Here is a 26087-nt window from a genome sequence, read left to right as displayed (position 1 = left end):
TCCCTGTGCTTCCGTCCGCATTTGGCACCATCTTTCAATGGTTGGTGTACTGCGCGCTCTGCCTCTTCAGGCAGCAGGAATGGATCCCGCGCCGTTGACCAATATGCTGCTCCCTCCTACTGACACATCACGAGTGGCAGTGGAGTTACTCCTTAAACTAGAAAGGCAAGAGGAGTTCGACATTGATCTCACCCCACGTACTAGCTGTGACACGAGACTGCTTGTGACATTCACAGAGGTGCTGACCACAGTGGAACGCCGCTTTTGGGCTCAGGAAACAAGCACTGACTGGTAGGATCACATCATCATGCAAATCTGGGATGACGAGCAGTGGCTGCTTTTGGATGGGGAAAGCCACATTCATGGGACTCTGTGAGGAGCTCGCCCCAACTCTGCAGCACAAGGACACGCGAATGAGAGCTGCCCTGTTATTGGAGAAGTGCATGGCAATTGCTCTCCGACTGCTACCAATCGGTTGCTGATCAGTTTGAGGTGGGAAAGTCGACCGCTGGACATGTGTTGACAAAAGTGTGCAGGGCCATTAATTGCATCCTGCTCCAAAAGACTGTGACTCTGGGCAACGTGCGCGACATTGTGGATGGCTTCGCACAAATGGGCTTCCCTAACTGCGGAGGGGGATAGATGACACACCTATTCCAATTCTGGCACCGGACCACCTAGTCACGGAGTACATTTACCAGAAGGGGTACTTCTCTATGGTTCTCCAGGCATTTGTGGATCACCGTGGGCATTTCACAGCCATTAATGCAGGCTGACCCGGTAAGGGGCATGACGCATTCATCTTTCGGAACACTGGCCTGTTCAGGAAGCTGGAAGCAGAGACTTTCTTCCTGGAGCAGATCAGTGTAGGAAAGTCAAAATGTCCACTGTGATTCTAAGAGACCCTGTCTACCCCTTAATGCCATGGCTTATGAAGCCATACGTGGGGCACCTTGGGTTCTACAACAGGCTGAGCAAGTGCAGAATGACTGTTGAGTGTGCTTTTGGCCATTTATTTGTGAAGGGAAGGGTGAAAGCTTCACTCAGGGCTGGACCACTGAGGCTCAGCACCTGGAGGGTGAATTTGAAGAGCCAGAGACCAGGGCTATTAGAGGGGCGGAGCGCGGGGCCATAAGGATCAGGGATACCTTGAAGCAGCAATTTGAAGCTGAAAGCCACGAATATTTTTTGCTATGCACAGGAGTGCAGTGCTTGTAATGGTAGGGGGGGATTGTGATTTATGGAGACGATGCACTGTGACGGTTTAAGAAAATCGCCTATTGCTTTGCAGGGTTCTGTTTGCTTTCAGTTAATGGAACGAAGATGGCTTTCAAACCAAAACCATTCTTTTATTAAAAAATCAACCACCGGAGGAGAGACAAACAAACAAACAAAAACACATCAGCACTGCAGGGGATGGGTAAAAGGTTACACATCTTGTTTCAAGTAATTTTCCTCTTAACAGCAGATTTATTTTAAAATTTATCAAAATGAATTCCATTTGAAATAGAAATAATCACAGTCCAGACTGGGTCTCTATTCTCGTACATGCTATTTCTCTCACATATTCCCCCACTCTGATTCCTTTGGAGTGAGGTTTTAATTTCAGGATTAGCCACCATTTCCGATACAGTAGGAGGGGGCAGGGAGAGAACGAGAAGAAAACGTGAATCATATTGTAACACTGAAAAGTTATCACAGAATCAGCCTCTTACACTAATTAATGTCATGTTTAATTTCACTGTCGCTGGTAACAATTTATTCAAAGATTACAAAATATAAACCTTTTGGGCAGTTTTCTCTTAATTCCCATTTCCACCCAGTGAGCTTTGTGTGAAGTCACATTCTACAATAACCTAGGAGCCTTCCATTTCTGTGAGTTCATGTCTCCCAGGGTTGTCTCCCAGAAGTGTGGGTGGAAGGGGTCTCTCACTACGTGGGAAGGCTGCATCATGAGAAAAACCACCTGTGCTCTATTTTCACATTTTCTCATCTTTCAAAGTAGCAGGAGGTGGAAAAGTGATACAAATGTGTTAGATTCAAGAGCAAAACTAAGAGACCAAACCACAGACTGGACTCAGCATTCATGTATCCTGCAGTCTGAACTTGGAATCTGATACACTCCCTCATTGGCTACCATCATTTTCTCAGCACGGAAGTGCTTCTTGTCCAACAAGGAAGCCAAATTGGGACCCATAGGCATGGAACGGCCCTGAAGGAATCAGGTGAAAAAGACAGTTGTTCCCAGTTTAATCACGGCATCCTTTAGGAGTGTGATCAATGCCACTTAACTAGGGAGCAGCGTTCTAAAAATAGTTTACCTGGGCCACAGGTCACCATAGCGTCCATCACTGGGGTGAAAATCAACCACTCGTACCTGCAATTTCTACCTGAGTTCTTGTCAAATCTTTGACCTTCCTTGGAGTAATTTTACACTTATCTGCCATAGAATTCTTCACCAACCGCACAACATACCAGTTGCGATAGTGAGATATAATTCCCCCAAAATGCCCCTTTATTTCTTTAATCTGGTGGCACAGATTTAAATTAGAGACTAAATTCAGGTGCGGTTTACAATCCCTGTAAGACACCAAATGTCAGGTATCTATTAACAATAGGTGTCTTTCTGCACTCGATCACATTCAACATGGATTTCATTTTCTACACATTTGTATCTCCTCCCAGGGGTGAGCGGAACAGAAACGTCACTTCCATTTTTCCCATCCCCACCTAGCTAGGGATTGCATTTCCCAAATAATAGGCAACATGTACCTGATTAGGAAGGAGCTATCTTCAGGAGCCATCTCCTGCAGGGCCTGGGTCACAACTGCTTTGGGAGCCAGATGCATGGGTATTTTGCTTAGTTCCAAGTCATTTACTAGGGAATCCTCTTCCCAGCCCTTTTGAAAAAATATTGACCTAACCAATTGAACAACATGGGGGTTGGGATAGTGATGGGGAATAAGGGAATCCCTCTGACTTACCCCATCTTCTTCTGTTGTTACAGAGGGTGAAATGACATTTTTCCTATCCCTGCCCTGTTCCTGCTCTTTGTTATAGTTCAATATATTTTAAGTAAGGAAAATGATAGTAAAAATATCTGCTCTCCAGCCCAACCTGCAGCAACATCAGAGCAACTGAGAATGAAACAATTTGTTCCTGAAGGGGGAACCTGATGACTAACAATTGCTTTGAAATGGGGGAACAGTATAACTGAGATGCTCAGGGTTTGTTTAGATGAGGAAAAGTGATGGAGTTTAGGTCAGGTCAAGGGGAAAGCTAATGCCAACCACTGCACCTGTATCTGCTCTACAACTATAATTGTCTTTTTACACCAAGATCACTAACTTGAGCAGCCAACGCCATGTACAGTCCTAGTGGATGTAAGGCACAGGTAGTTTTTGCCTCAGTGTAGCTTGTTGGGATCAAACCTCTCTCCCCCACCTGGAGCTGATGAACATTCCTGGCTGGAGGGGGACACACTCCTACGCCTCAAAAGGAAAGGGGTTGATAGAAAAGATCCCAGGACTGATCCCAAAGAAGGGTGAGCAGCAAAAGACAGAAGCAGGCAACTCCTCTGGGGGAGCTGAGAGACCACGGTGAAGATGGTGCAAAGATCACTATGTGGGAATTAGCAAATGTGATTTTAAAAAAAAAAAAATCTTTGGCCAGCCCTAGTCAAGGCATTTATTACAGTTCTCTCTCATGTGGATTTTCTGATGTCTAGTAAGGATTGAGCTCTGATTGAAGCTTTTCCTGCACTCAGAGCATGTGTAGGGCCTCTCTCCTGTGTGGATTCTACGATGTGTGATCAGGTCAGAGCTCTGATTGAAGCTTTTCCCACACTCAGAGCATATGTAGGGCCTCTCTCTTGTGTGGATTTTCTGATGTGAGACGAGGGCTGAAGTATGAATAAAGCATTTACCACACTCAGAACATCCATAAGGTTTCTCACCTGTGTGGATTCTCCGATGTCTGAGAAGGCTTGAGTTCTGACTGAAACTTTTCCCACACTCAGGGCACGTGTAGGGTTTCTCTCCAGTGTGGGTTATCCAATGTCTGATAAGGGTAAAGCTCTGATTGAAGCTTTTCCCACACTCAAAACACATGTAGGATTTCTCTCCTGTGTGGATTCTCTGATGTTTGATAAGGGCAGAGCTCCCATCAAAGCTTTTCCCACACTCATGGCATGTGTAGCGTGTCTCTTCCAAGTTGATTCTCTCATGTGTAATAAGGTCTGAGTGGCTACTGAAGTTTTCCTCTGGCCTCTGCTGACTCTCACAGGCTTTTGCTTCTTCTGCGAGTGCACAACTCCCGGAATCATTCCCTTTGGATCTTCCTGATAACGTCCCATATGGTTCTACTTGCTCAGCATCTTCCTGCTGGGGTTTCTCCTCGTTCTCACTCACCATCCCATCACCTGATGGGAGACAGAGAGAATCCAGACATAGGTCACTCCCTGCGCCTGAGAGAAAGGAAATCTCAGAGACAGGAATGGAAAAAGGGACGAACAAACTAAAATATGTGCAGGAGAGATCAAACCTATCAGGAGCTGATTTTCCCCAAACCTTTCCCCAGAGGAGAGAGGAAGGGATCAGTTCTGGGTCTGCATCTCACCAGAACACTCTGGGGAAAGCGAGATCGGGGAGGGACCTGCTGCCAGTTGTCAGTCAGGATAGGTGGGAAGCCATGAGTGACATCTGCCTAATGATTCCACATCTGCAGGGAACAATCCTGAACTTGGAGAGCTCACAAGGTCTTTGAAGGGCATCCCAAATGCTTCCTGTATTCATGGACAGTTTCTGAGTTGCTTTAACCAATTCCCTACCTGTGCAGGCAGCTCTCGGGAGCACTTCTTTCTCAGAGCCCTGGAGGTCTGGGACCCACGGTTCTTCCCCTCGTTCCAGCTGCGAGATCCCATCAGGTTTGGAAACTGGGAACTCTATTCCAGGCAAAGAAAACAAGGGAGGTCAGTGAAATTTGTGGGATACTTGTCACAAGGAATATTCCATGGTTTTAACCTCAGCTCATTTTTAAGCAGTAACATCCCAAGACCAGCTTCCTTGGCTCAAAGTGGCAGGAGAGTTATTATTATAAATCATATTCATTATCTTAGTGCCCAAGGACCAACAAACACTGGGTCCCCATTGTGCTAGGCAAAGTACATACACAGAATAGTAGATGGCTCATGCCTTGAAGAATTTACAATCTAAATAGACAAGACAGACACAGAATGGGGGAAGGGGTAGAACCCACTGTTAGAATGTAGATATACTGAGGCCTGCCTGTAAAGCCTATAGTTTAAGAACTTAGGTGTATATTTATCACTTAGCTAGTTACAGGGGTATAAAAACAAAGAATCAAAATCACAGTCCACCTATGTATGGGCCTTCTCTCACTCGGATAGTCCGAGGGCTTGTTGTTAGGGTAAGGCCTTTGGCTAAGCAGCAGGGGCAGCCATAAGCTGGGAAGTGTCTGGTCACATCCCAAACCAGTCACACTGAATAAGGTGGTATTGGGCTGTTAGGAAGCCGATCCTGCCCAGATAGTGCCCATCACCACCAGATAAAGAAACAGATCTTAAGATGGTTAAAGAAAACTTAGTTTGATAGCACCCTGTCTGTCAAGAAATCGCTTATCAATGGTTGTGGTTGTGAAACCCTCATTTCTCTATTGTTTTATCTTTATGGCCACCACTTTTCTATTGTTAATCTGTCTGGTTCTCTAATTGTTTCTGTCTGCTGTATAATAAATTTTGCTAGGTGTAAGTTAATTAGGGTAGTGGGATATAATTGGATAGAGAATTATGTTAAAATATGTTAGGATTGGTTAGTTAAATTTCAATAAAATGATTGGTTAAGGTATGGCCGAGAATATTCCTGTATAAACGGAGTCAAACAGGAAGGGGAAGGGGAAGGGAAATTGGAATCATGTTTGTTAAGGGGGGTAACAGGAACAGGGAATGGGGAACAGGGACACAGGCAAGGCATCAGAGCTGGGAAGAGAACACTGGGGAATGGACTCTGTCGGCACATAGAGATAAGCCCGACTGGTGTGAAGGGCTTCAGAATATGCTTGCTTGGAAACTAACCCCAATAAACATTGCATTATCTGCACTTTGGACTTCTGGTCTTTTGCTGCCTGTGTGACAAGAACCAGGGAAGTGGGAGGCCCTCTTAAAAAACTGACCTGACCCGATAACTAAGAGTATGTCTATGCTACAAAATTAGGTCGATTTTATAGAAGTCAATTTTTAGAAATCAATTTTATACAGTCGATTGTGTATGTCCCCACTAAGCGCATTATGTTGGAGGAGCGTGTCCTCAATACCTTGGATAGCATTGACTTACAGAGCAGTGCACTGTGGGTAGCTGTCCCACACTTCCCGCAGTCTCCGCTGCCCATTGGAATTCTGGGTTAACCTCCCAATGCCTGATGGGGCAAAAACATTGTCGTGGGTGGTTTTGGGTACATGTCGTCAGTCGCCCTTCCTTCCCTTCCTCCCTCCGTGAAAGCAATGGCAGACAATCATTTTGTGCCTATTTTCCTGGGTTACTTGTGCAGACACCATACCACGGCAAGCATGGAGCCTGCTCACCTCACCGCTGCTGTTTGAGCATTGTAAACACCTCGCGCATGATCCTGGAGTTTGGGCAGAACCTGGCTAAAAGACTCCAGCACGAGGACGATTGTGAGGAGGACATGGACACAGATGTGAACCTGCTGCTCACAAACCGGGAAGAATTAGTAGGGGAAGCAAAAATGGACGGGAACCTGGAAGGCAGTGACCATGAGATGGTCGAGTTCAGGATCCTAACACAAGGAACAAAGGAGATCAGAAGAATACAGACACTGGACTTCAGAAAAGCAGACTTTGACAACCTCAGGGAACTGATGGGCAGGATCCCCTGGGAGAATAACATGAGGGGGAAAGGAGTCCAGGAGAGCTGGCCGTATTTTAAAGAATCCTTATTGAGGTTGCAGGAACAAACCATTCTGATGTGTAGAAAGAATAGTAAATATGGCAGGCGACCAGCTTGGCTTAACAGTGAAATCCTTGCTGATCTTAAACACAAAAAAGAAGCTTACAAGAAGTGGAAGATTGGACAAATGACCAGGGAAGAGTATAAAAATATTGCTTGGGCATGCAGGAGTGAAATCAGGAAGGCCAAATCACACTTGGAGTTGCAGCTAATAAGAGATGTTAAGAATAACAAGAAGGGTTTCTTCAGGTATGTTAGCAACAAGAAGAAAGTCAAGGAAAGTGTGGGCCCCTTACTGAATGAGGGAGGCAACCTAGTGACAGAGGATGTGGAAAAAGCTAATGTACTCAATGCTTTTTTTGCCTCTGTCTTCACGAACAAGGTCAGCTCCCAGACTGCTGCACTGGGCAGCACAGCATGGGGAGGACGTGACCAGCCCTCTGTGGAGAAAGAAGTGGTTCGGGACTATTTAGAAAAGCTGCACAAGCACAAGTCCATGGGGCCGGATGCGTTGCATCCAAGAGTGCTAAAGGAATTGGCGGATGTGATTGCAGAGCCATTGGCCATTATCTTTGAAAACTCATGGCAATAAGGGGAAGTCCCGGACGATTGGAAAAAGGCTAATGTAGTGCCCATCTTTAAAAAAGGGAAGAAGGATCCTGGGAACTACAGGCCAGTCAGCCTCACCTCAGTCCCTGGAAAAATCATGGAGCAGATCCTCAAGGAATCCATTCTGAAGCACTTAGACGAGAGAAAAGTGATCAGGAACAGTCAGCATGGATTCACCAAGGGCAAGTCATGCCTGACTAATCTAATTGCCTTCTATGACGAGATAACTGGCTCTGTGGATGAGGGGAAAGCGGTGGACATGTTCTTCCTTGACTTTAGCAAAGCTTTTGACACAGTCTCCCACAGTATTCTTGCCAGCAAGTTAAAGAAGTATGGGCTGGATGAATGCACTATAAGGAGGATAGAAAGCTGGCTTGATTGTCGGGCTTAACGGGTAGTGATCAATGGCTCCATGTCTAGTTGGCAGCCAGTATCAAGTGGAGTGCCCCAAGGGTGGTTCCTGAGGCCGGTTTTGTTCAGTATCTTCATTAATGATCTGGAGGATGGTGTGGATTGCACTCTCAGCAAGTTTGCAGATGACACTAAACTGGGAGGAGAGGTAGATACGCTGGAGGGTAGGGATAGGATACAGAGGGCCCTAGACAAATTAGAGGATTGGGCCAAAAGAAATCTGAGGAGGTTCAACAAGGACAAGTGCAGAGTCCTGCACTTAGGACGGAAGAATCCAATGCACCGCTACAGACTAGGGACCGAATGGTTCGGCAGCAGTTCTGCAGAAAAGGACCTAGGGGTTACAGTGGACCAGAAGCTGCATATGAGTCAACAGTGTGCCCTTGTTGGCAAGAAGGCCAATGGCATTTTGGGCTGTATAAGTAGGGGCATTGCCAGCAGATCAAGGGACGTGATTGTTCCCCTCTGTCATAAATATAAAGGGAAGGGTAAACCCCTTTAAAATCCCTCCTGGCCAGAGGAAAAATCCTCTTACCTGTAAAGGGTTAAGAAGCTAAAGGTAACCTCGGTGGCACCTGACCAAAATGACCAATGAGGACACAAGATACTTTCAAAATCTGGGAGGAGGGAGAAAAAAAAACAAAGGGTCTGTGTCTGTCTGTATGATGCTTTGGCCGGGGACAGAACAGGAATGGAGTCTTAGAACTTAGTAAGTAATGTAGCTAGGTATGTGTTAGATTATGATTTCTTTAAATGGCTGAGAAAATAGCTCTGCTGAATAGAATGAATATTCCTGTCTGGGTGTCTTTTTTGTAACTTAAGGTTTTGCCTAGAGGGATTCTCTATGTTTTGAATCTAATTACCCTGTAAGGTATTCACCATCCTAATTTTACAGAGGTGATTCCTTTACTTCTATTAAAAGTCTTCTTGTAAGAAAACTGAATGCTTTTTCATTGTTCTAAGATCCAAGGGTTTGGGTCTGTGGTCACTTCTGCAAATTGGTGAGGATTTTTACCAAACCTTCCCCAGAAAGTGGGATGCAAGGGTTGGGAGGATTTTGGGGGGAAAATGTCCAAACCACATTTCCCAGTAAACCCAGATAAAGTTTGGTGTTGGCAGTGGAAATCCAAGGGTAAAATAATTTTGTACCTTGGGGAAGTTTTAACGTAAGCTGGTAAAAGTAAGCTTAGGAGGTTTTCATGCAGGTCCCCACATCTGTACCCTAGAGTTCAGAGTGGGGAAGGAACCTTGACACCCTCTATTCGACATTGGTGAGGCCTCATCTGGAGTACTGTGTCCAGTTTTGGGCCCCACACTACAAGAAGGATGTGGAAAAACTGGGGAAGAGTCCAGCAGAGGGCAACAAAAATGATTAGGGGGCTGGAACACATGAGTTACGAGGACAGGCTGAGGGAACTGGGATTGTTTAGTCTGCAGAAGAGAAGAATGAGGGGGGATTTGATAGCTGCTTTCAACTACCTCAAAGGGGGTTCCAAAGAGGATGGATCTAGACTGTTCTCAGTGGTAGCAGATGACAGAACAAGGAGTAATGGTCTCAAGTTGCAGTGGGGGAGGTTTAGGTTGTATATTAGGAAAAACTTTTTCCCTAGGAGGGTGGTGAAACACTGGAATGTGTTACCTAGGGAGGTGGTGGAATCTCCTTCCTTAGAAGTTTTTAAGGTCAGGCTTGACAAAGTCCTGGCTGGGATGATTTAGTTGGGGATTGGTCCTGCTTTGAGCAGGGGATTGGACTAGATGACCTCCTGAAGTCCCTTCCAACCCTGATATTCTATGATTCTATGTTCCTGAAAGCACGGGCTGTGGCAATTGGGACATCATGGCGGCAGTAGGGCTGGTTGATACAGTGGAATGCTGATTCTGGGCCAGGCAAACAAGCACAGACTGGTGGGACCGCATATTGTTGTGGGTTTGGGATAATTCACAGTGGCTGCAAAACTTTCGCATGCGTAAGGCCACTTTCCTTGAACTTTGTGAGTTGCTTTCCCCCACCCTGAAGTGCAGGAATACCAAGATGACAGCTTCTCTGACAGTTGAGAAGAGAGTGGCAATAGCCCTGTGAAAGCTTGCAACACCTGACTGCTACCAGTCAGTCGGGAATCAATTTGGAGTGGGCAAGTCTACTGTGGGGACTGCTGTGATCCAAGTAGCCAATGCAATCACTGATGTTCTGCTATCAAGGGTAGTGACTCTGGGAAATGTGCAGCTCATACTGGATGGCTTTGCTGCAATGGGGTTCCCTAACTGTGGTGGGGCGATAGATGGAACCCATATCCTTATCTTTGCACCAGACCACCTTGCCAACCAGTACGTAAACAGCAAGGGATACTTCTCAATGGGGCTGCAAGCACTGGTGGATCACAAAGGACGTTTCACTGAGATCAACGTGGGGTGGCCGGGAAAGGTGCATGATGCTCGCATCTTTAGGAACTCCAGGCTGTTTGAGCAGTTGCAAGAAGGGACTTAGTTCCCAGACCAGAAAATTACCACGGGGGGGTGTTGAAATGCCAATAGTTATCCTTGGGGACCCAGCCTACCCCTTGCTCCTATGGCTCATGAAGCCGTCCACAGGCAGCCTGGACAGTAGAAAGGAGTAGTTCAGCTTTAGGCTGAGCAAGTGCAGAATGGTGATAGAATGTGCCTTTGGACTTTTAAAAGCCCACTGGCACTGTTTGCTGACTAGGTTAGACCTCAGCGCAACCAACATTCCCATCGTTATTGCTGCTTGCTGTGTGCTCCATAATATCTGTGAGAATAAGGGGGAGACGTTTATGGCAGGGTGGGAGGTTGAGGCAAATTGCCTGGTGGCTGATTTTGAGCAGCCAGACACCAGGGTGATTAGAAGAGCATAGCTAGGCGTGCTATGTGTCAGAGAGGTTTTGGAAACCAATTTCTTGACTGGCCAGGGTACAGTGTGACAGTTGTGTGTGTTTCTTCTTGCTGCAAACCTGCCCCCTTTGTTGACTTTAATTCCCTGTAAGCCAACCACCCTCCCCCATTCAATCACAGCTGGCAAAGGGTATAAAGTAACTATTGTTTTGAAACCATGCATTCTTTCTTTATTAATTTTTAAAAAAGTGAGATAACTGACAAGGTAGCCTGGGTGGGGTGCGATACGGTACGGGAGGAGGGAAGGACAAGGCCACATTGCTTATTGTGGCCACACTACAAATCAAAACTGTATGAATGCCAGCCTTCTGTTGCTTGAGCCATCCTGTGGAGTGGAATAGCTGGGTGCCCGGAGCCTCCCCCCCACGTTCTTGGGCGTCTGGATGAGGAGGATATGGAACTTGGGGAGGAGGGTAGGTGGTTATACAATGGATGCAGCAGGGGTGTGTGCTCTTGTTGGCGTTCCTGCAGCTCCAACAGTCGCTTCATCATGTCCGTTTGCTCCCCCATTAGCCTCAGCATCACCTCCTGCCTCTGCTCTTCGCACTCACTTAATGCTTTCCTGTCCTCTGCCATGGAATGCCTCCATGCATTAGGCTGTGCCCTATCAGTGGGAGAGGACTGCATGAGCTCGGAAAACATGTCACTGTGAGTGCGTTTTTTTCACCTTCCAATCTGTGATAACCACAGGGATAGAGACAATGGGGGGACCATAGAAACATTTGCACCTGGGGGCAGATAAAAAGGAGAGTAAAATTTAAGATGATACATTTCTGAGAACAAAAGGGAGACTCTTTCACAGTGAATCAAGCAATTCACAGCAGACAGCACATGCGCTTTAGGTACAAGGTCACATTTTGCCTTTTATATTGAGTGCCTGCCAGCATGGTGACACATCACACACAGCTGGGCAGCAGAATTCAGATTCCAGGCAGCCATGGTAAGGCTCAGGGTACGCGGGGTTGGCTTCTCATGCAGAACATGTGGGAATGGTTTCACATTGCAGTGGCCTCCTTTCCCATAGCATGCAGTGCTGGCTGGGTTTCACATTTAAAAGGAGGGGCTGCAGTTTTCGGGTGGATATGCAGCACACACCTACCCCCACCCCACCATGTGGCTATTCTTTGGGATGGTCCCTTCACCCCTCCCCCCACCACGTGGCTATTCTCTGGGATGATCCCTTTTAGCCAAGCGCAAACAACCCAGCATGAATGGGGTCCTTTTACTGTTCCCTTAGACAAATTCCTCTATTTCAACCAGGTGACCATGAATGATATCATTCTCCTGAGGCTAACACAGAAAGATAAAGACCGAATGTTGCTTGAATGTGACCAAAACCCAGAACCATTCGCTGCCATGCTTTGTGCTGCAATGATTCCAGACCACTTACTACTGGCTTGGCATGGTAGCGTCCTACCGTGGAGGATGAAATAAGGCAGCCCTCCCCAGAAACCTTCCACAAAGGCTTTCAGAGTACCTCCAGGAGAGCTTCATGGAGACGTCCCTGGAGGATTCCGCTCCATCCCCAGACACGTTAACAGACTTTTCCAGTAGCTGTACTGGCCGCGAATGTATCCCAAGTCTTCAGGGCAAATCAAACATTAAACACTACTGCCTTTAAACCCCTGTACTGTAGTTACAAATGTGCACTCACCAGAGCTGCCTTTTCCAGCTTCAGGGTCGGGGATCCCGCCTTGGGAGGGTATTGGCTCCAGGGTGATGAAAAGGTCCTGGCTGCTGGGGAAAACGGATTCACCACGTGCCTGCTGCTCATTCTCTTCCTCCCCCTCATCCACAAAATCCTCCTCCCTGTTGTGTGAGACTCCCCCCTTGCAGCTGTCCATGGACAGTGGTGGGGTGGTGGTAGGGTCCCCCCTAGAATGCCATGCAGCTGATCATAGAAGCAGCATGTATGGGGCTCTGACCTGGAGCGACCATTTGCCTCCTTTGTTTTTTGGTAGGCTTGCCTGAGCTCCTTGACTTTCACGGGGCACTGCTGTGTGTCCCTGGTGTAGCCTCTCTCCACCAGGCCCTGTGCGATTTTGGCATGTATATCTGCATTTCTTCTTTTTGATCGGAGTTCTGCCTCCACAGATTCTTCTCCCCATACAGCAATCAGATCCAGTGTCTCCCTTTTGGTCCATGCTAGAGCTCGTTTGCGATTCTGGGGGGACTGCATGGTCACCTGTCCTGCTGAGCTCGCCATGCAGACCAAACAGGAAATGAAATTAAAAATTTCCTGGGGCTTTTCCTGTCTACCTGGCTAGTGCATCGGAGTTGAGAGTGCTGGCCAGAGCGGTCACATTGGAGCACACTGGGATAGCTCCCGGAGGCCAATACCGTCGCATTGCATCTTCACTGCCCCAAATTCCACCCAGCAAGGTCGATTTTAGCGCTACTCCACTCGCCGGGGAGGAGTACAGAAGTTGATTTTAAGAGCCCTTTAGGTCAACGGAATGGGGTTGGTTGTGTAGATGCATTCATTTTAAAATCAACCCAACGCTGCTAAATTCAACCTAACCCTGTAGCGTAGACCAGGGTTAAGAGGTAAGCCTTTAAGGAAGGTTTTAATACACTTTGGAACTGATCAGGGAGTCCCATGAGGACTGATGAGGGGGCCACGGTAAATATGCATTTAGATCCTTTTCTTGTTTTATATCTTTTCCCCATAAGGCACACTGTCATGGATCCATAGGATCTGTGCAATGCCCTGGATTTTAAACAGCCCTTGGGAAGCCTCTGGCTTCAACGCTCCTATTTCAACCCGTGAACTCTGCCAGCAGGCCCAGCTGAACTACACTCCTCTTCAGAGACCGTTCCTCATTCATGCTTCAATGCACCTCAGCAAGTTTTTGCTGTGATACTGGGCAGACTTTTAAAACATAGCAGGGTTTATTAGTCAACCGAAACACAGCATTGGAAAGTCCTTAGATTAGGACAGAGAAGCAAAGAAGACAATATAGTCCAGACTGGACAATGCCCTTGAGCCATGCTGCTGTTGAAAACAGTTTCCTTTCACTGTGCCTGTCCATTCGTCTTCGATCCAGTAGAGCTCCCTGCGTCTGTGAGCCCATTTCTTCCTGCTCCCAAAAACACAACGAGTCCATGTATGCTTCACTCAGCCAAGCGGAGATCCTCCCGTGGACAGGTGACAATTATTCCCTTGTCTCTGTCGGGTATTCCACTGATGTAAGTTGGTTCCAGCCAGTCCTTAATGAGCCATTCAGATCACCCCATGACAGCTACATGACAAAACACCTCATGTCTCCTGCTCTGTCTAATCATAGCAATACTAATCACAGAGGGAAACTGAGGTGTGTATTCGCATCATAGAAGTACCACCAAAATTCCCACCTCTATTTTACACACACACACACAGCTCACAGCCCTTGGAGAGAAACCAAAGCACAGGAACAGGATGTTTGTCCTCCACTGTGTTCACTGGACTAGCTGCAATCCTCCAACCCTGGTCAAAAAGGAGAGGCATGTGGGTCCCTACCCATAGAGAGGGGCTGGCTAGAGGCCTGATACCGGAAGGGCATTCCTTGAGCAGAGCATGGAGGCAGGTCAAAGGCTTAGCTACCCCAGAACTGTGACATCGCAAAAGCACATTTTGGGGAATTAGGAAATCTAGTGACTCAGGTGTAATGGGAGGGAGATGTGTAATGTGGAAAACGCTGGGGAACTAAACACTAAAATTCAGCAAAAAGAAAAGGAGTACTTGTGGCACCTTAGAGACTAACCAATTTATTTGAGCATAAGCTTTCGTGAGCTACAGCTCACTTCATTGGATGCATATTGTGGAAACTGCAGAAGGTCTATCCCCGGCAAAGACAGAATATAGACAGACACACAGACCCTTTGTTTCTCTCCCTCCTCCCAGCTTTTGAAAGTATCTTGTCTCCTCATTGGTCATTTTGGTCAGGTGCCAGCGAGGTTACCTTTAGCTTCTTAACCCTTTACAGGTGAGAGGAGCTTTCCCCTGGCCAGGAGGGATTTCATAGGGGTTTACCCTTCCCTTTATATTTATGACACGCCCCCCAAATCTCAGCTAGGGTGAAACATTGGCTGGGATTTCTTCCTGGAGCTCTAGGAAAAACAGAGTTAATAAGACACATGCATCTCTAAATATACTACCAAGTACATAAAGACTAACAATATTTTCTACATCTCAAGGACGATTTTAACCAGTTGATTCTGGGAAACTTTCACGGGAGAGTGTATCAGCCACTTGGTTAGAAGCTCCTGAGATGTGTTGGATGTCAAAATCAAAATCTTGGAGAGCTAAACTCCACCGAAGTTCTTTGTTAGTTTCTTTGACTTCTGCAGTTTCCACAGTATGCATCCGATGAAGTGAGCTGTAGCTCACGAAAGCTCATGCTCAAATAAATTGGTTAGTCTCTAAGGTGCCACAAGTACTCCTTTTCTTTTTGCGAATACAGACTAACACAGCTGTTGCTCCTGAATTTTAGTTTCAGAGTAACAGCCTCTAATTCTTCCAGAAAAGGAGAACGTAAGAAACAAGAACTAGGCCACACAACTTCAGGAGGGACAGGCTCAGAGACACAAGGAGCCTGGAAGGACGACAGCTTTAGGTTGCTGCAGATGGAGAGGGGGGGGACAAGGCTCTCCCCAAACTCTCACTCCTGTTGACCCCGACCTGTGACCCATGACCCGATGTGACGAAGTGGGACTGTTCTTAATGTTTCCTCTGAATAGTGTGGGGGTGCCTCAGTTTCCCCTAGGCAGTTCTTAAGTATCTAGGGGGTGGAGTAAGGGTGTATGATCATTGCAGAGCCCTAGAGGGTATGTGTGTGCAGGAGTCTGGACACAGAGAATGGCCAACACCCTGTTTCCTGGCAACTGATGGCCTGGGCCCTTCCCCCCTGCAAGGTGAGAGCTGAAGGGTTGGAGAACAAAGGAATCAGGTGACCACCTGGCCCGGGAAAGGAACAAAGCCCAGAGGAGGAGGGGCTGGAGGGGGTTTTCAGTTTGGGGCTGGCTGGGACATGGAGTGAAGGGCAGACCTGGTTGTCTGGCTCACTGCCCCCCAAAATGGACCCAGCTGAGGGGTCCCGTTCTCTGCACCTGCAAGCTCTGTTTTAGACCATGTTCCTGTCGTCTAATAAACCTTCTGTTTTACTGGCTGGCTGAGAGTCACGTCTGACTGCGAAGTTGGGGTGCAGGACCCTCTGGCTTCCCCAGGAGCCCCGCCTGAGCGGACTCGCTGGGGGGGAAGCGCACGGAGGGGCAGAGGAGGCTGAATGCTCCGAGGTCAGACCCAGGAAGGTGGAAGCTGTGTGAGCTGGGTGTCCTGAAGACAGGCTGCTCACAGAAAGGAGACTTCCCCAGAGTCCTGCCTGGCTTCATGGGGAGCAGTTCCAGAGCATCGCCCAGGGACTTCATGACACCCAGTCTCAGGTCTTGTGGGTAATTTTATACTTGCTAGAGGTAAAATGTCATTATCAGAGTATTGCTTATCAGCTTGGAACATGCATGGAGGGGCAAGGAGGTGAACAGAAATAAATGGGTTATTAAGCTTGTTAATGGCAGTGGTGAGCTGGAGCCGGTTGTTAAATTTAGAAGCCCTTTGAGAACCGGTTGTCCCGCGACTTCTAAAAGGGCTTTGACATTTAACAACCGGCCCAAAGTGGTGCCTTAGGCACCGACTCCGGGAGTGCTCTGGGGCTGGAGCGCCCACAGGGAAAATTTGGTGGGTGCAGAGCACCCACCAGCAGGTCCCCGCCCCGTCCCACGCCCGGCCCCAGCTCACCTCCGCTCCCCCCCCACCTCCTGAGTTATGCTCCACCCTGCTCTGCTTCTCCATGCCCAAACAGCTGATTCGTGGGATGGAGAAGGAGAGCGGGGCGGTGTGTTTAGGGGCGGAGGCGGAGCAGAGGTGAGCTGGGGCCGGGCGGGGAGCTGCCGGTGGGTGCTCTGCGCCCACCAAATTTTCCCTGGGGGTGCTTCAGCCCCGCAGCACCCAGGGAGTCGGCACCTAAGGCGCCACTTTTGATGTGATCAGTGGGGGGAGCAGCCGCTCCCCCTGCTCCCCCCAGCTACGCTCCTCCACCCCTAGGAGCCAGAGGGACCTGCCGGATGCTTCCCGGGAGCAGCCCCAGGTAAGCACCACCAGGACTCACCATCTCGCCCCCCAGCAGGTCCCTCTGGCTCTTAGGGGTGGGGTGGGCATCCACTACAGTGGCCCACGAGATCCTCCTGCCCGGTTCCGGGAGAAGTCAGGGGACAGGGGTGGATGGGGCAGGAGTCCTGGGGCACGGGGAGGGAACCGGTGGTTAATATTTGGCAGCTCATCACTGGTTAAGGCCCTTATATTAGGTCCAGGCTTTATGGGAGTGGTTATGCTAAAGTCTGGGATTTACCTGAATAGGCCTAAGGAGAGAATCCCAGGTCAGATATTTTGCACCCTCATTCTGAGAGACTAATGAGGAACCACAAACAGGTGCAATAAGCCACAGGATTCTGAAAGAAGGAAGTGGGGGGGGGGGGCGCTTCAGCAATTAGATTGCTATGCAGTATCTCAGCAGTTGGACTGCATTCATATATTGGAATTATTTATTAATAAGTGATGTAAATCATGAGTCTTGATGCTTAATGATGGACTTCCCAAAGGCCACATATGGGTTGTGGCAGATATTGACAGTCTTGTAATCAGAGTAAAGGAGCAGATATCGTATATATCTGTACTATTACCATAAGGAAGCAGATAAAATACCTCTCCTAGTCACCATTTTTTTGTTTGTCAGGTCCTGGAGACAGTGTAAATTGAAGCAGGGCCTCCCTTCTGATGGTCTCCCTTGTCCTTTGATCTTTGTCTCCAATGGTGTCCATAACTGGCAAGTATGCAGAGTGCAAGACCCTCTTTACTACACTTATCTTAGTCTAATCGTTAGGTGCATTGATCCTTGCCTATGATTTCAGTTATAACGGTCTGTATTAAATCAAGTTCTGTGTCTTTCACCAAATTTCATCTTCTCAATTAACTTTGAGTAGCCAGGTACAGGGGCAAGCTGTACCCCAATATGTAACCTTAGAGGTGTAAAAATTGTCACTCTGTGACACCATCAACAGTGTCCGTTTGTGCTGGGTAGTGGCCCGGCTATGGGAGGGAGGAATGCAGCAAGGACTCAGGATCGGTGGCCGGGGTCGCTGTGCATAGAGATGGGGAGGGGGGTAATGAGTGGGAGAGGGAGGTCAAGAGTTAAAATAATATTTGGGGGGGAAATGTATAATGAAGTGAAACTGAACAGAAATAAAACTGGAGCGTAGGCTCTAAAGCAACAAGACTTGGGTAGGGATTCGGGGTTAAAGGTCTGGGATCCCCCACAGATCTAGATCCCCAAACCTCTCTTCCCTCAAACTGACCCACCCAGCCCACTTCCTGGGTGCCTTCCTCCACACTCCCCTCCCTTTCTTCCCATTACTCTCAGCCGTCACCACCTCCCGGCACCTTGGGAGCTTTTTATGTTCCCTCCTCATCTCACTACCTCATCCCCCCCCGCTCCATACCGCTAATCCTGCACACACCTTCCCCATGTCCTGGCACCCCAGAATGATCTACTCCCCCTTCTCCTCCCCTCCCATGGCTCTGTTCTCCCTTGACCCTTGGACTCCTAAATGGCAACATTATACGCTCCGCTATCAAAAGATGAGCTCATTTAATTGTCACACAAGCCATGCATCAGTCATACATGTATTTACTCATTTCTACAGGTGGCATATTTTCCTCTTAAAAAGAGGTAAAGGCATGAAAGCTCTAGTTATTAATGTAGTTATGAATGTATCCAATAAGGATACACTAAATGCCATTTTACAATGACTGATGGCACCAAAAAAGCAAATGTCCAAAAAATTATTCTAGTGGGTGGGAGATAAGGCCAAAAAAAAAAAAAAAAGGGGGGGGGGACAAGGAAACTTGTCAAAACTTGTATGATGAATGAAGGTATAAAGTTATTACTACTCAGGTTCTTTAGAGACCCCACAGCTTCTAATAACCCAGGGGACAGGACTCCTTACCCAGCAAGACCAAAGTCTCCTGCATGACGTCTCTGCAGAGGGCTCTCTGAGCGGGGTCCAGCAGAGCCCACTCTTCCCTGGTGAAATACACAGCCACCTCCTCGAAGGTCACCAGCCCCTGAAAGAGAAAGAGTCCAAACAGTCAGTACCTGCTGCCCCACTCACAGCCCCACTATTTGTGGGGGAGAGGAGCCAATCAAATGGGAGCTCTGGGTGGCTTTTTGTCAGGAGTCCCACCCCCAACCCACTCAGAGCACCCAAAAAACGGCAAGTGTCAGGGGGAAAAGAGAGAGCCCCTCGTCTCTCCCAGCAGATCCATCACACACCTACTAGCCACCGACTGATACAGGAAATGGAGCCCCTAGCAGGGTCCAGGGACAGCTCCCTGGTAGGAAGCCCAGCGCTGTTCTCATTGTGAGGAACTGGACAGGCCCAGCCTTAGCGGGGCGCGGACTAGGCGACATTCCAGGGGGGCCCTTGCTGAGGGGGTTCCTCTGGCAGGGGTGTCCTGACTCATCTCCCTACCTCTCTTCAGCTGTCTGCTGCTGCAACTGTTCCTGCAGCCCTGCCCCCTCCCCTCCCGTGGAGCTGCCTCCGGCCAGCAGCCCCCAGGAGCCTCCTGTGTGCTGTGCAGGGGGGGTTCCTGATGTCAGGATGGCCCCACCCTCCTGCTTCCGTGCTCGGTCTCTCCGGAACTGAGGCAGGGGACACGAGTCTGTCCTGCTGCCTTGGGGTCAGGCGTGGGAGCTGCTGGCCGCAGCCTTCAGACTAGTGAGCACCAATGTGTGTGAAGTGACAGTGTGCTGTGTCTCTCACACTCCCCCAACACACACACACACACACACACACCCCACAACAGACACTTCAATTACTGTTATTACTTCCTGTCAAAATACGCAATGCACATACCTTCTCTGTAATTTTATTCTTTCACATTCGTTAAGGATTACAGTGCTGTTATTTTAGCTTTGTAACTGGTCTGCGCGTTTCATAATTTTATTTCTGTCTTCTGCTTAAATTCAGTTCTTTGAGCAATGAGTTCTCAAATGCCGAACCGGTCCTGGCTGGAGTAATTATCATCATTACTGTAATTAACATATTGTGCGTTTTCGTTCATTATTGAAAATGGCACAATCAAAGCATAGACTGTAAATTTTGCTTGTGCTTACCTTAGCAGTGCTTGTTTAAAAAAAGAATTAGCTAAACTCAAAATAGACACTGTGCAGATGAAGATCACGTACCTTCAAATTGCATTTTTAGTTATATCTGTAAAGTAACTTAAAATTTCCTATGAAAATAAACATAGTTCCAAGTATGATACTAATATCAATGCTGAAGTCAAATGTTAGTGTCACATACATGATAGGTTTCAGAGGAGCAGCCGTGTCAGTCTGTATCCGCAAAAAGAACAGGAGGACTTGTGGCACCTTAGAGACTAACCAATTTATTCGAGCATAAGCTTTCGTGAGCGACAGCTCATTTCATCGGATGCATTCAGTGGAAAATAGTGGGGAGATTTATATACACAGAGAACATGAAACAAAACCCATTGTTTCCATACAGACTGTAACAAGAGTGATCAGATAAGGTGAGCTATTACCAGCAGGAGAGCCGCGGGCGTGCGGGTGGAGGGGGGAAAAACCTTTTGTAGTGATAATCAAGGTGGGCCATTTCCAGCAGTTGACAAGAACATCTGAGGAACAGTGTGTGTGTGTGTGGGGGGGGTGAACATGGGGAAGTAGTTTTACTTTGTGTAATGACCCATCCACACCCAGTCTTTATTCAAGCCTAAATTAATTGTATCCAGTTTGCAAATTAATTCCAATTCAGCAGTCTCTCGTTGGAAGTCGGTTTTTGAAGGTTTTTTTGCTGAAGAATTGCCACTTTTAGGTCTGTAATCGAGTGACCAAAGAGATTGAAGTGTTCTCTGACTGGTTTTTGAATGTTCTAATTCTTGACATCTGATTTGTGTCCATTTATTCTTTTACGTAGAGACTGTCCAGTTTCGCCAATGTACATAGCAGAGGGGCATTGCTGGCACATGATGGCATATATCACATTGGTAGATGTGCAGGTGAACGAAAAGAAGCCCTTGAGGAATTCCACCATGATTTCAACAATTTCCATCCCAACATCAACCTCAGCCTGGACCAGTCTACACAAGAGATCCACTTCCTGGACACTACAGTGCTAGTAAACAATGGTCACATAAACACCATCCTATACCAGAAACCTACTGACCGCTATTCCTACCTACATGCCTCCAGCTTTCATCCAGACCACACCACACAATCCATTGTCTACAGCCAAGCTCTATGATACAACCGCATTTACTCCAATCCCTCAGACAAACACCTACAAGATCTCTGTCAAGCTTTCTTACAACTACAATACCCACCTGCTGAAGTGAAGAAACAGACTGACAGAGCCAGAAGAGTACCCACAAGTTACCTACTACAGGACAGGCCCAACAAAGAAAATAACAGAAAGCCACTAGCCATCACATTCAGCCCCCAACGAAAACCTCTCCAGTGCATCATCAAGGATCTACAACCTATCCTGAAGGATGACCCATCACTCTCACAAATCTTGGGAGACAGGCCAGTCCTTGCTTACAGGCAGCCCCCCAACCTGAAGCAAACACTCACCAGCAACCACACACCACACAACAGAACCACTAACCCAGGAACCTATCCTTGCAACAAAGCCCGTTGCCAACTGTGTCCACATATCTATTCAGGGGACACCATCACAGGGCCTAATCACATCAGCCACACTATCAGAGGCTCGTTCACCTGCACATCTACCAATGTGATATATGCCATCATGTGCCAGCAATGCCCCTCTGCCATGTGCATTGGGCAAACTGGACAGTCTCTACGTAAAAGAATAAATGGACACAAATCAGACGTCAAGAATTAGAACATTCAAAAGCCAGTCGGAGAACACTTCAATCTCTCTGGTCACTCGATTACAGACCTAAAAGTGGCAATTCTTCAGCCAAAAAACTTCAAAAACAGACTCCAATGAAAAAAGAAAAGGAGGACTTGTGGCACCTTACAGACTAACAAATTTATTTGAGCATAAGCTTTCGTGAGCTACAGCTCACTTCATCGGATGCTCACGAAAGCTCATGCTCAAATAAATCTGTTAGTCTCCAAGGTGCCACAAGTCCTCCTTTTCTTTCTGTTAAGCTTGAAACTGTAGCCACCAGAGCTGAACACACGGTGGTGGGATGCCACATTACAAAATGCACTTTAAATAAAATAAAAGGCTACACAATACACCACATACCATCCCACCCTTACTTCTGCTGGCAGTGGCATTGCCTTCAGAGCTGGGCGCTCGGCCAGTACCAGCCGCTGTCAGGCCTCCCTGCCAGCGCTTTATTTGTGCCACGGCTGAGCTCTGGCACGTCTTTCTATACAAATTAAGCACTAGAGGGAGGCATCGGGGCCTGGACGTGATGGTGGGGAGCCTGGGAGGACCAGGGGTGATGGGAGACACTAAAATACAAGTTCACCCAGGGTGCCATTTTCCCTAAGGCCAGTCCTGGAGCTGGATATGGAGGGAGGGGCATATCCTCCAAGGCAGTGGTTCTCAACCAGGGGTCCCTGGACCTCTGAGGGACTGCAAGCAGGTTTGAAGCGGTCCTCCAAGTGGGGCCAGTGTTCGACTTGCTTGGGCCTAGGGCAGAAAGCCCAAACCTCACTGCATGGGACTGAAGCCTGAGGCCATGAGCCTCAGGGGCTGAAGCCAAAGCTTGAGTAATTAGCTTTGCAGGGGCCCGTGTCACATGGGCCCCAGGCAATTGCCCTGGTTGCCACCCCCTAATGCCCAGCCCTGGCTTTTATATGCAGAAAACCATGCATATGTGGGGCCATCAAGTTTTTATAGTATGTTGTGGGGCCTCAGAAAGAGGCCCCACAACCCCTCCCTAAGCTTCACTGGTGGGTGCCCCCTCTATATCTCATAGCAGCCACTGGTTAATCAGCTCTGGCTCCAGCACTGGGAGTCTGCTCCATTTTTCTAGCCCCACCTAGGTGGGTTGTTTCCTGTTCCACAAATTAGGGCATTTCAATCTTCTAACCTCACGGATCTGTTCCTAGAATCTAAGCCACATATTAAACAAGTCCCAAGAGATTTGCTACACCCTGGCCTCCTCCCTTTCTCCACCCAACCTCCAAACCAGACGGTGCAAACCTTCCCATCTCCGGGGTTTGCTGTCCCTCTCCCTCCTGCAGGAGCCCACCAGCAACCCCCCAGTAATCCCTACCTGAACTGGCTCCTTTGCAGCCATTTCTCTCCCCCGTCCCATGAGAGGATGGGATGAGCTGGAGGGAAACATGGACGTCATTCTGCAGACTGGCAGGGCGAGAAGGGCAGTTGTGGAGGTTTAAGAACAGGCTTTGATTTCACATCACGATTCCTCCAGGCCCTTTCCCTGCAGACAGACACCCTAGACTCTGCCATGCTGGGAAAATGCTTGATCTCTTTAATACAGTGTGGACCTGGTCCCTCCTGCTTGGGCTAAACCCACAGAGACATTTTTCAGCCTCCCCAGTAATAAAAACAACAAGGAATCTGGTGGCACCTTAAAGACTAACAAATTTATTTGAGCATAAGCTTTTGTGGGTAAAAACCCCACTTCTTCAGATGTATGGGGTGAAAATTACAAGATGCAGACAGAAATTTACTGGCAAATGAAGAGAAGGGAGTTATCTCACAAGTGGAGAACCAGTGTTGACAGGGCCAATTTGATCAGGGCGGATGTAGTCCACTCCCAACAATAGATGAGGAGGGGTCAATTCCAGGAGAGGCCAAGCTGCTTTTGTAATGAGCCAGCCACTCCCAGTCCCTATTCAAACCCAAATTCATGGTGTTAAATTTGCAAATGAAGTTCAGTTCTGCTGGTTCTCTTTGAAGACTGTTTCTGAAGGGCTTTTTTTGTGTGTATGTGGGTTCAAGTATAGCCACTTTCAAATCTGTTATAGAATGTCCAGGAAGATTGAAGTGTTCTCCACTGGTTAGGTAACTCCCTTCTCTTCGTGTGCCGGTATATTTATGTCTAGTTTCAGAGTAGCAGCCGTGTTAGTCTGTATTCACAAAAAGAAAAGGAGGACTTGTGGCACCTTAGAGACGAACCAATTTATTTGAGCACAAGCTTTCATGAGCTACAGCTCACTTCATTGGATGCATTCAGTGGAAAATACAGGGGGAGATTTATATACACAAAGAACATGAAACAATGGGTGTTACCATACACACTGTAACCAGAGCGATCAGGTAAGTTGAGCTATTACCAGCAGGAGAGCGGGGGGGGGGGGGGGACCTTTTGTAGTGATAATCAAGGTGGGCCATTTCCAGCAGTTGACAAGAACACTGAGGAACAGTGTGTGTGGGGGGGGGGGGGGGGGGGCATAAACATGGGGAAATAGTTTTACTTGTGTAATGACCCATCCGCTCCCAGTCTTTATTCAAGCCTAAGTTAATTGTATCCAGTTTGCATATTAATTCTAATTCAGCAGTCTCTCCTTGGAGTCTGTTTTTGAAGTTTTTTTTGCTGAAGAATTGCCACTCTTAGGTCTGTAATCCAGTGACCAGAGAGACTGAAGTGTTCTCCAACTGGTTTTTGAATATTTATGTCTGCATCTGTAATTTTCACTCCATGCATCTGAAGAAGTGGGGTTTATACCCACAAAAGCTTATGCTCAAATAAATCTGTTATTTAAGGGGCCATCGGACTCCTTGTTGTTTTTGTGGATACAGACTAACACGGCTACCCCCTGATACCTGACACCCAGTAATAAAGTCTTTCAACAAGATGCTATAAAGGAGCAAAAAGAAAAGGAGTACTTGTGGCACCTTGGAGACTAACCAATTTATTTGAGCATGAGCTTTCGTGAGCTACAGCTCACTTCATCAGATGTATACTGTGGAAACTGCAGCAGACTTTATATACACACAGAGAATATGAAACAATACCTCCTCCCACCCCACTGTCCTGCTGGTAATAGCTTCTCTAAAGTGATCAACAGGTGGGCCATTTCCAGCACAAATCCAGGTTTTCTCACCCTCCACCCCCCCACACAAATTCACTCTTCTGCTGGTGCTAGGAGCAGAATCAAAGGGGCTGGGCAGGCTCCATAGAGGCCACTGGCTCCTCCCTTCCCCTACCATGCCCTCTTGGTGGCAGAGGACAGCAACCCCATCCCCACCCCAGAGGAAGCCGTGTCTCAAGGCTCCCCCAAAGAGCACCCACTAACCCCGACCCCTTTTGGGGAATGACTCAGGGCAACAACTTCCCACTCAAACAAGGACAAATTCCTGCAGACAAAATGGGTGAGGAAATATCCCAGAGCTGAGGAGAATAAGTAAATTACAATTTGAGAATTAGGGAGAAAATAGGGAAAAAGAAGAGAACAGAGAGTCAATTTTAGGAAAAGCGAGGGAAACGCCTTGGATTTCATAGCCATATGTGGTAAGGGGAGAGAAAAGGGGGGAAACTAGAGAGAATTGTTTCAGTATATGGCACAAACAGGAAAAGGATGCAAGGAGCTCACCCCCCCTCTCTCACACACACACACACACTTCTCCCCCCGGACTGTCCTGGCTGCACAGAGACCGTCCTTCCCCTCCCCACCACCTCCAGCCACACAAAGGGGAACCCCCGGGCCCCATTCTCTGCCCCCCCACCTGCATCTCAGCGGGGCCAGGGGCAGATCCTGGCTGCAGCTGAGACCGGCCGCTCCGCTAGGGCTCAGGCGGCTCCAGCGCGGCTGGCCGGCCCGTGGGCAAACCAGGGAGCCGATTCCCGGGGGCTGCAGCGCCTGGGGCTCCCCGGGGCAGAGAGTCACGTTCCCGCCCGGCCCCAGCGCTCCCCCCGGGGGCTCTCACTCACCTGGAGTCCCTGGCTCCGGAGCGGATGGTGAGAGTCCGGGGCTCTAGGAGGCTGGTACCCCACATGGCAGGGAAGGAGCTTTAATGATGGGCCCCCCCCCAGCAGGGACCCCAGGGGGGAGCAGCCGCTGCCCAGCCCGGGCTCCCGGGAGGCAACAGCTGCGTCTGGTCCGGGCCCGAGCCCCGCCCCCAGGCGCTGCCCCGCCCCCGGGCTGTGACAGGCCCCGCCCCCAGGCGCTG

At 48.3% G+C, this 26087-nt stretch overlaps 1 protein-coding gene across 4 annotated transcripts; it reads right to left on the bottom strand.

The window, feature by feature from the left end:
- Nucleotides 1-1328: 1328 nt before the first annotated feature.
- LOC125629215 (uncharacterized) lies at nucleotides 1329-26027 on the bottom strand. Of its 4 annotated transcripts, XM_075124134.1 has the most exons (7): nucleotides 25849-26027; nucleotides 23224-23312; nucleotides 18948-19065; nucleotides 12565-12647; nucleotides 4829-4942; nucleotides 3956-4465; nucleotides 1329-2212 (listed from the first exon to the last, which is right to left on the bottom strand). In XM_075124134.1, the coding sequence occupies exons 1-7, from the start codon at nucleotides 25911-25913 to the stop codon at nucleotides 2148-2150; spliced, it is 1044 nt and encodes a 347-aa protein (XP_074980235.1). In that variant the 5' UTR covers nucleotides 25914-26027; the 3' UTR covers nucleotides 1329-2147. The 4 variants fall into 4 exon arrangements, with proteins under 4 accessions (XP_074980235.1, XP_074980231.1, XP_074980234.1 ...); XM_075124130.1 differs by having other exon boundaries at nucleotides 1329-4465; XM_075124133.1 differs by having other exon boundaries at nucleotides 1329-4420.
- Between the last annotated feature and the right edge of the window lie 60 nt (nucleotides 26028-26087).

Source organism: Caretta caretta, chromosome 28, assembly GCF_965140235.1.
Source record: "Caretta caretta isolate rCarCar2 chromosome 28, rCarCar1.hap1, whole genome shotgun sequence".
Classification (NCBI taxonomy): domain Eukaryota; kingdom Metazoa; phylum Chordata; order Testudines; family Cheloniidae; genus Caretta; species Caretta caretta.
Note: the sequence above shows the minus strand (reverse complement) of the source record. Positions and strands in the feature narration are given on the sequence as shown.

Excerpts from the sequence above, each read along its gene's own strand:
- LOC125629215 (XM_075124130.1), bottom strand. The coding sequence starts at position 25,913 with ATGTGGGGTACCAGCCTCCTAGAGCCCCGGACTCTCACCATCCGCTCC. Across the intron at positions 4,943-12,564 it reads AGCTGGAAAAGGCAGCTCTG|AGTTCCCAGTTTCCAAACCT; the intron begins GTGAGTGCACAT and ends TGCCTGGAATAG. Across the intron at positions 4,466-4,828 it reads CCCGAGAGCTGCCTGCACAG|GCGCAGGGAGTGACCTATGT; the intron begins GTAGGGAATTGG and ends CCTTTCTCTCAG.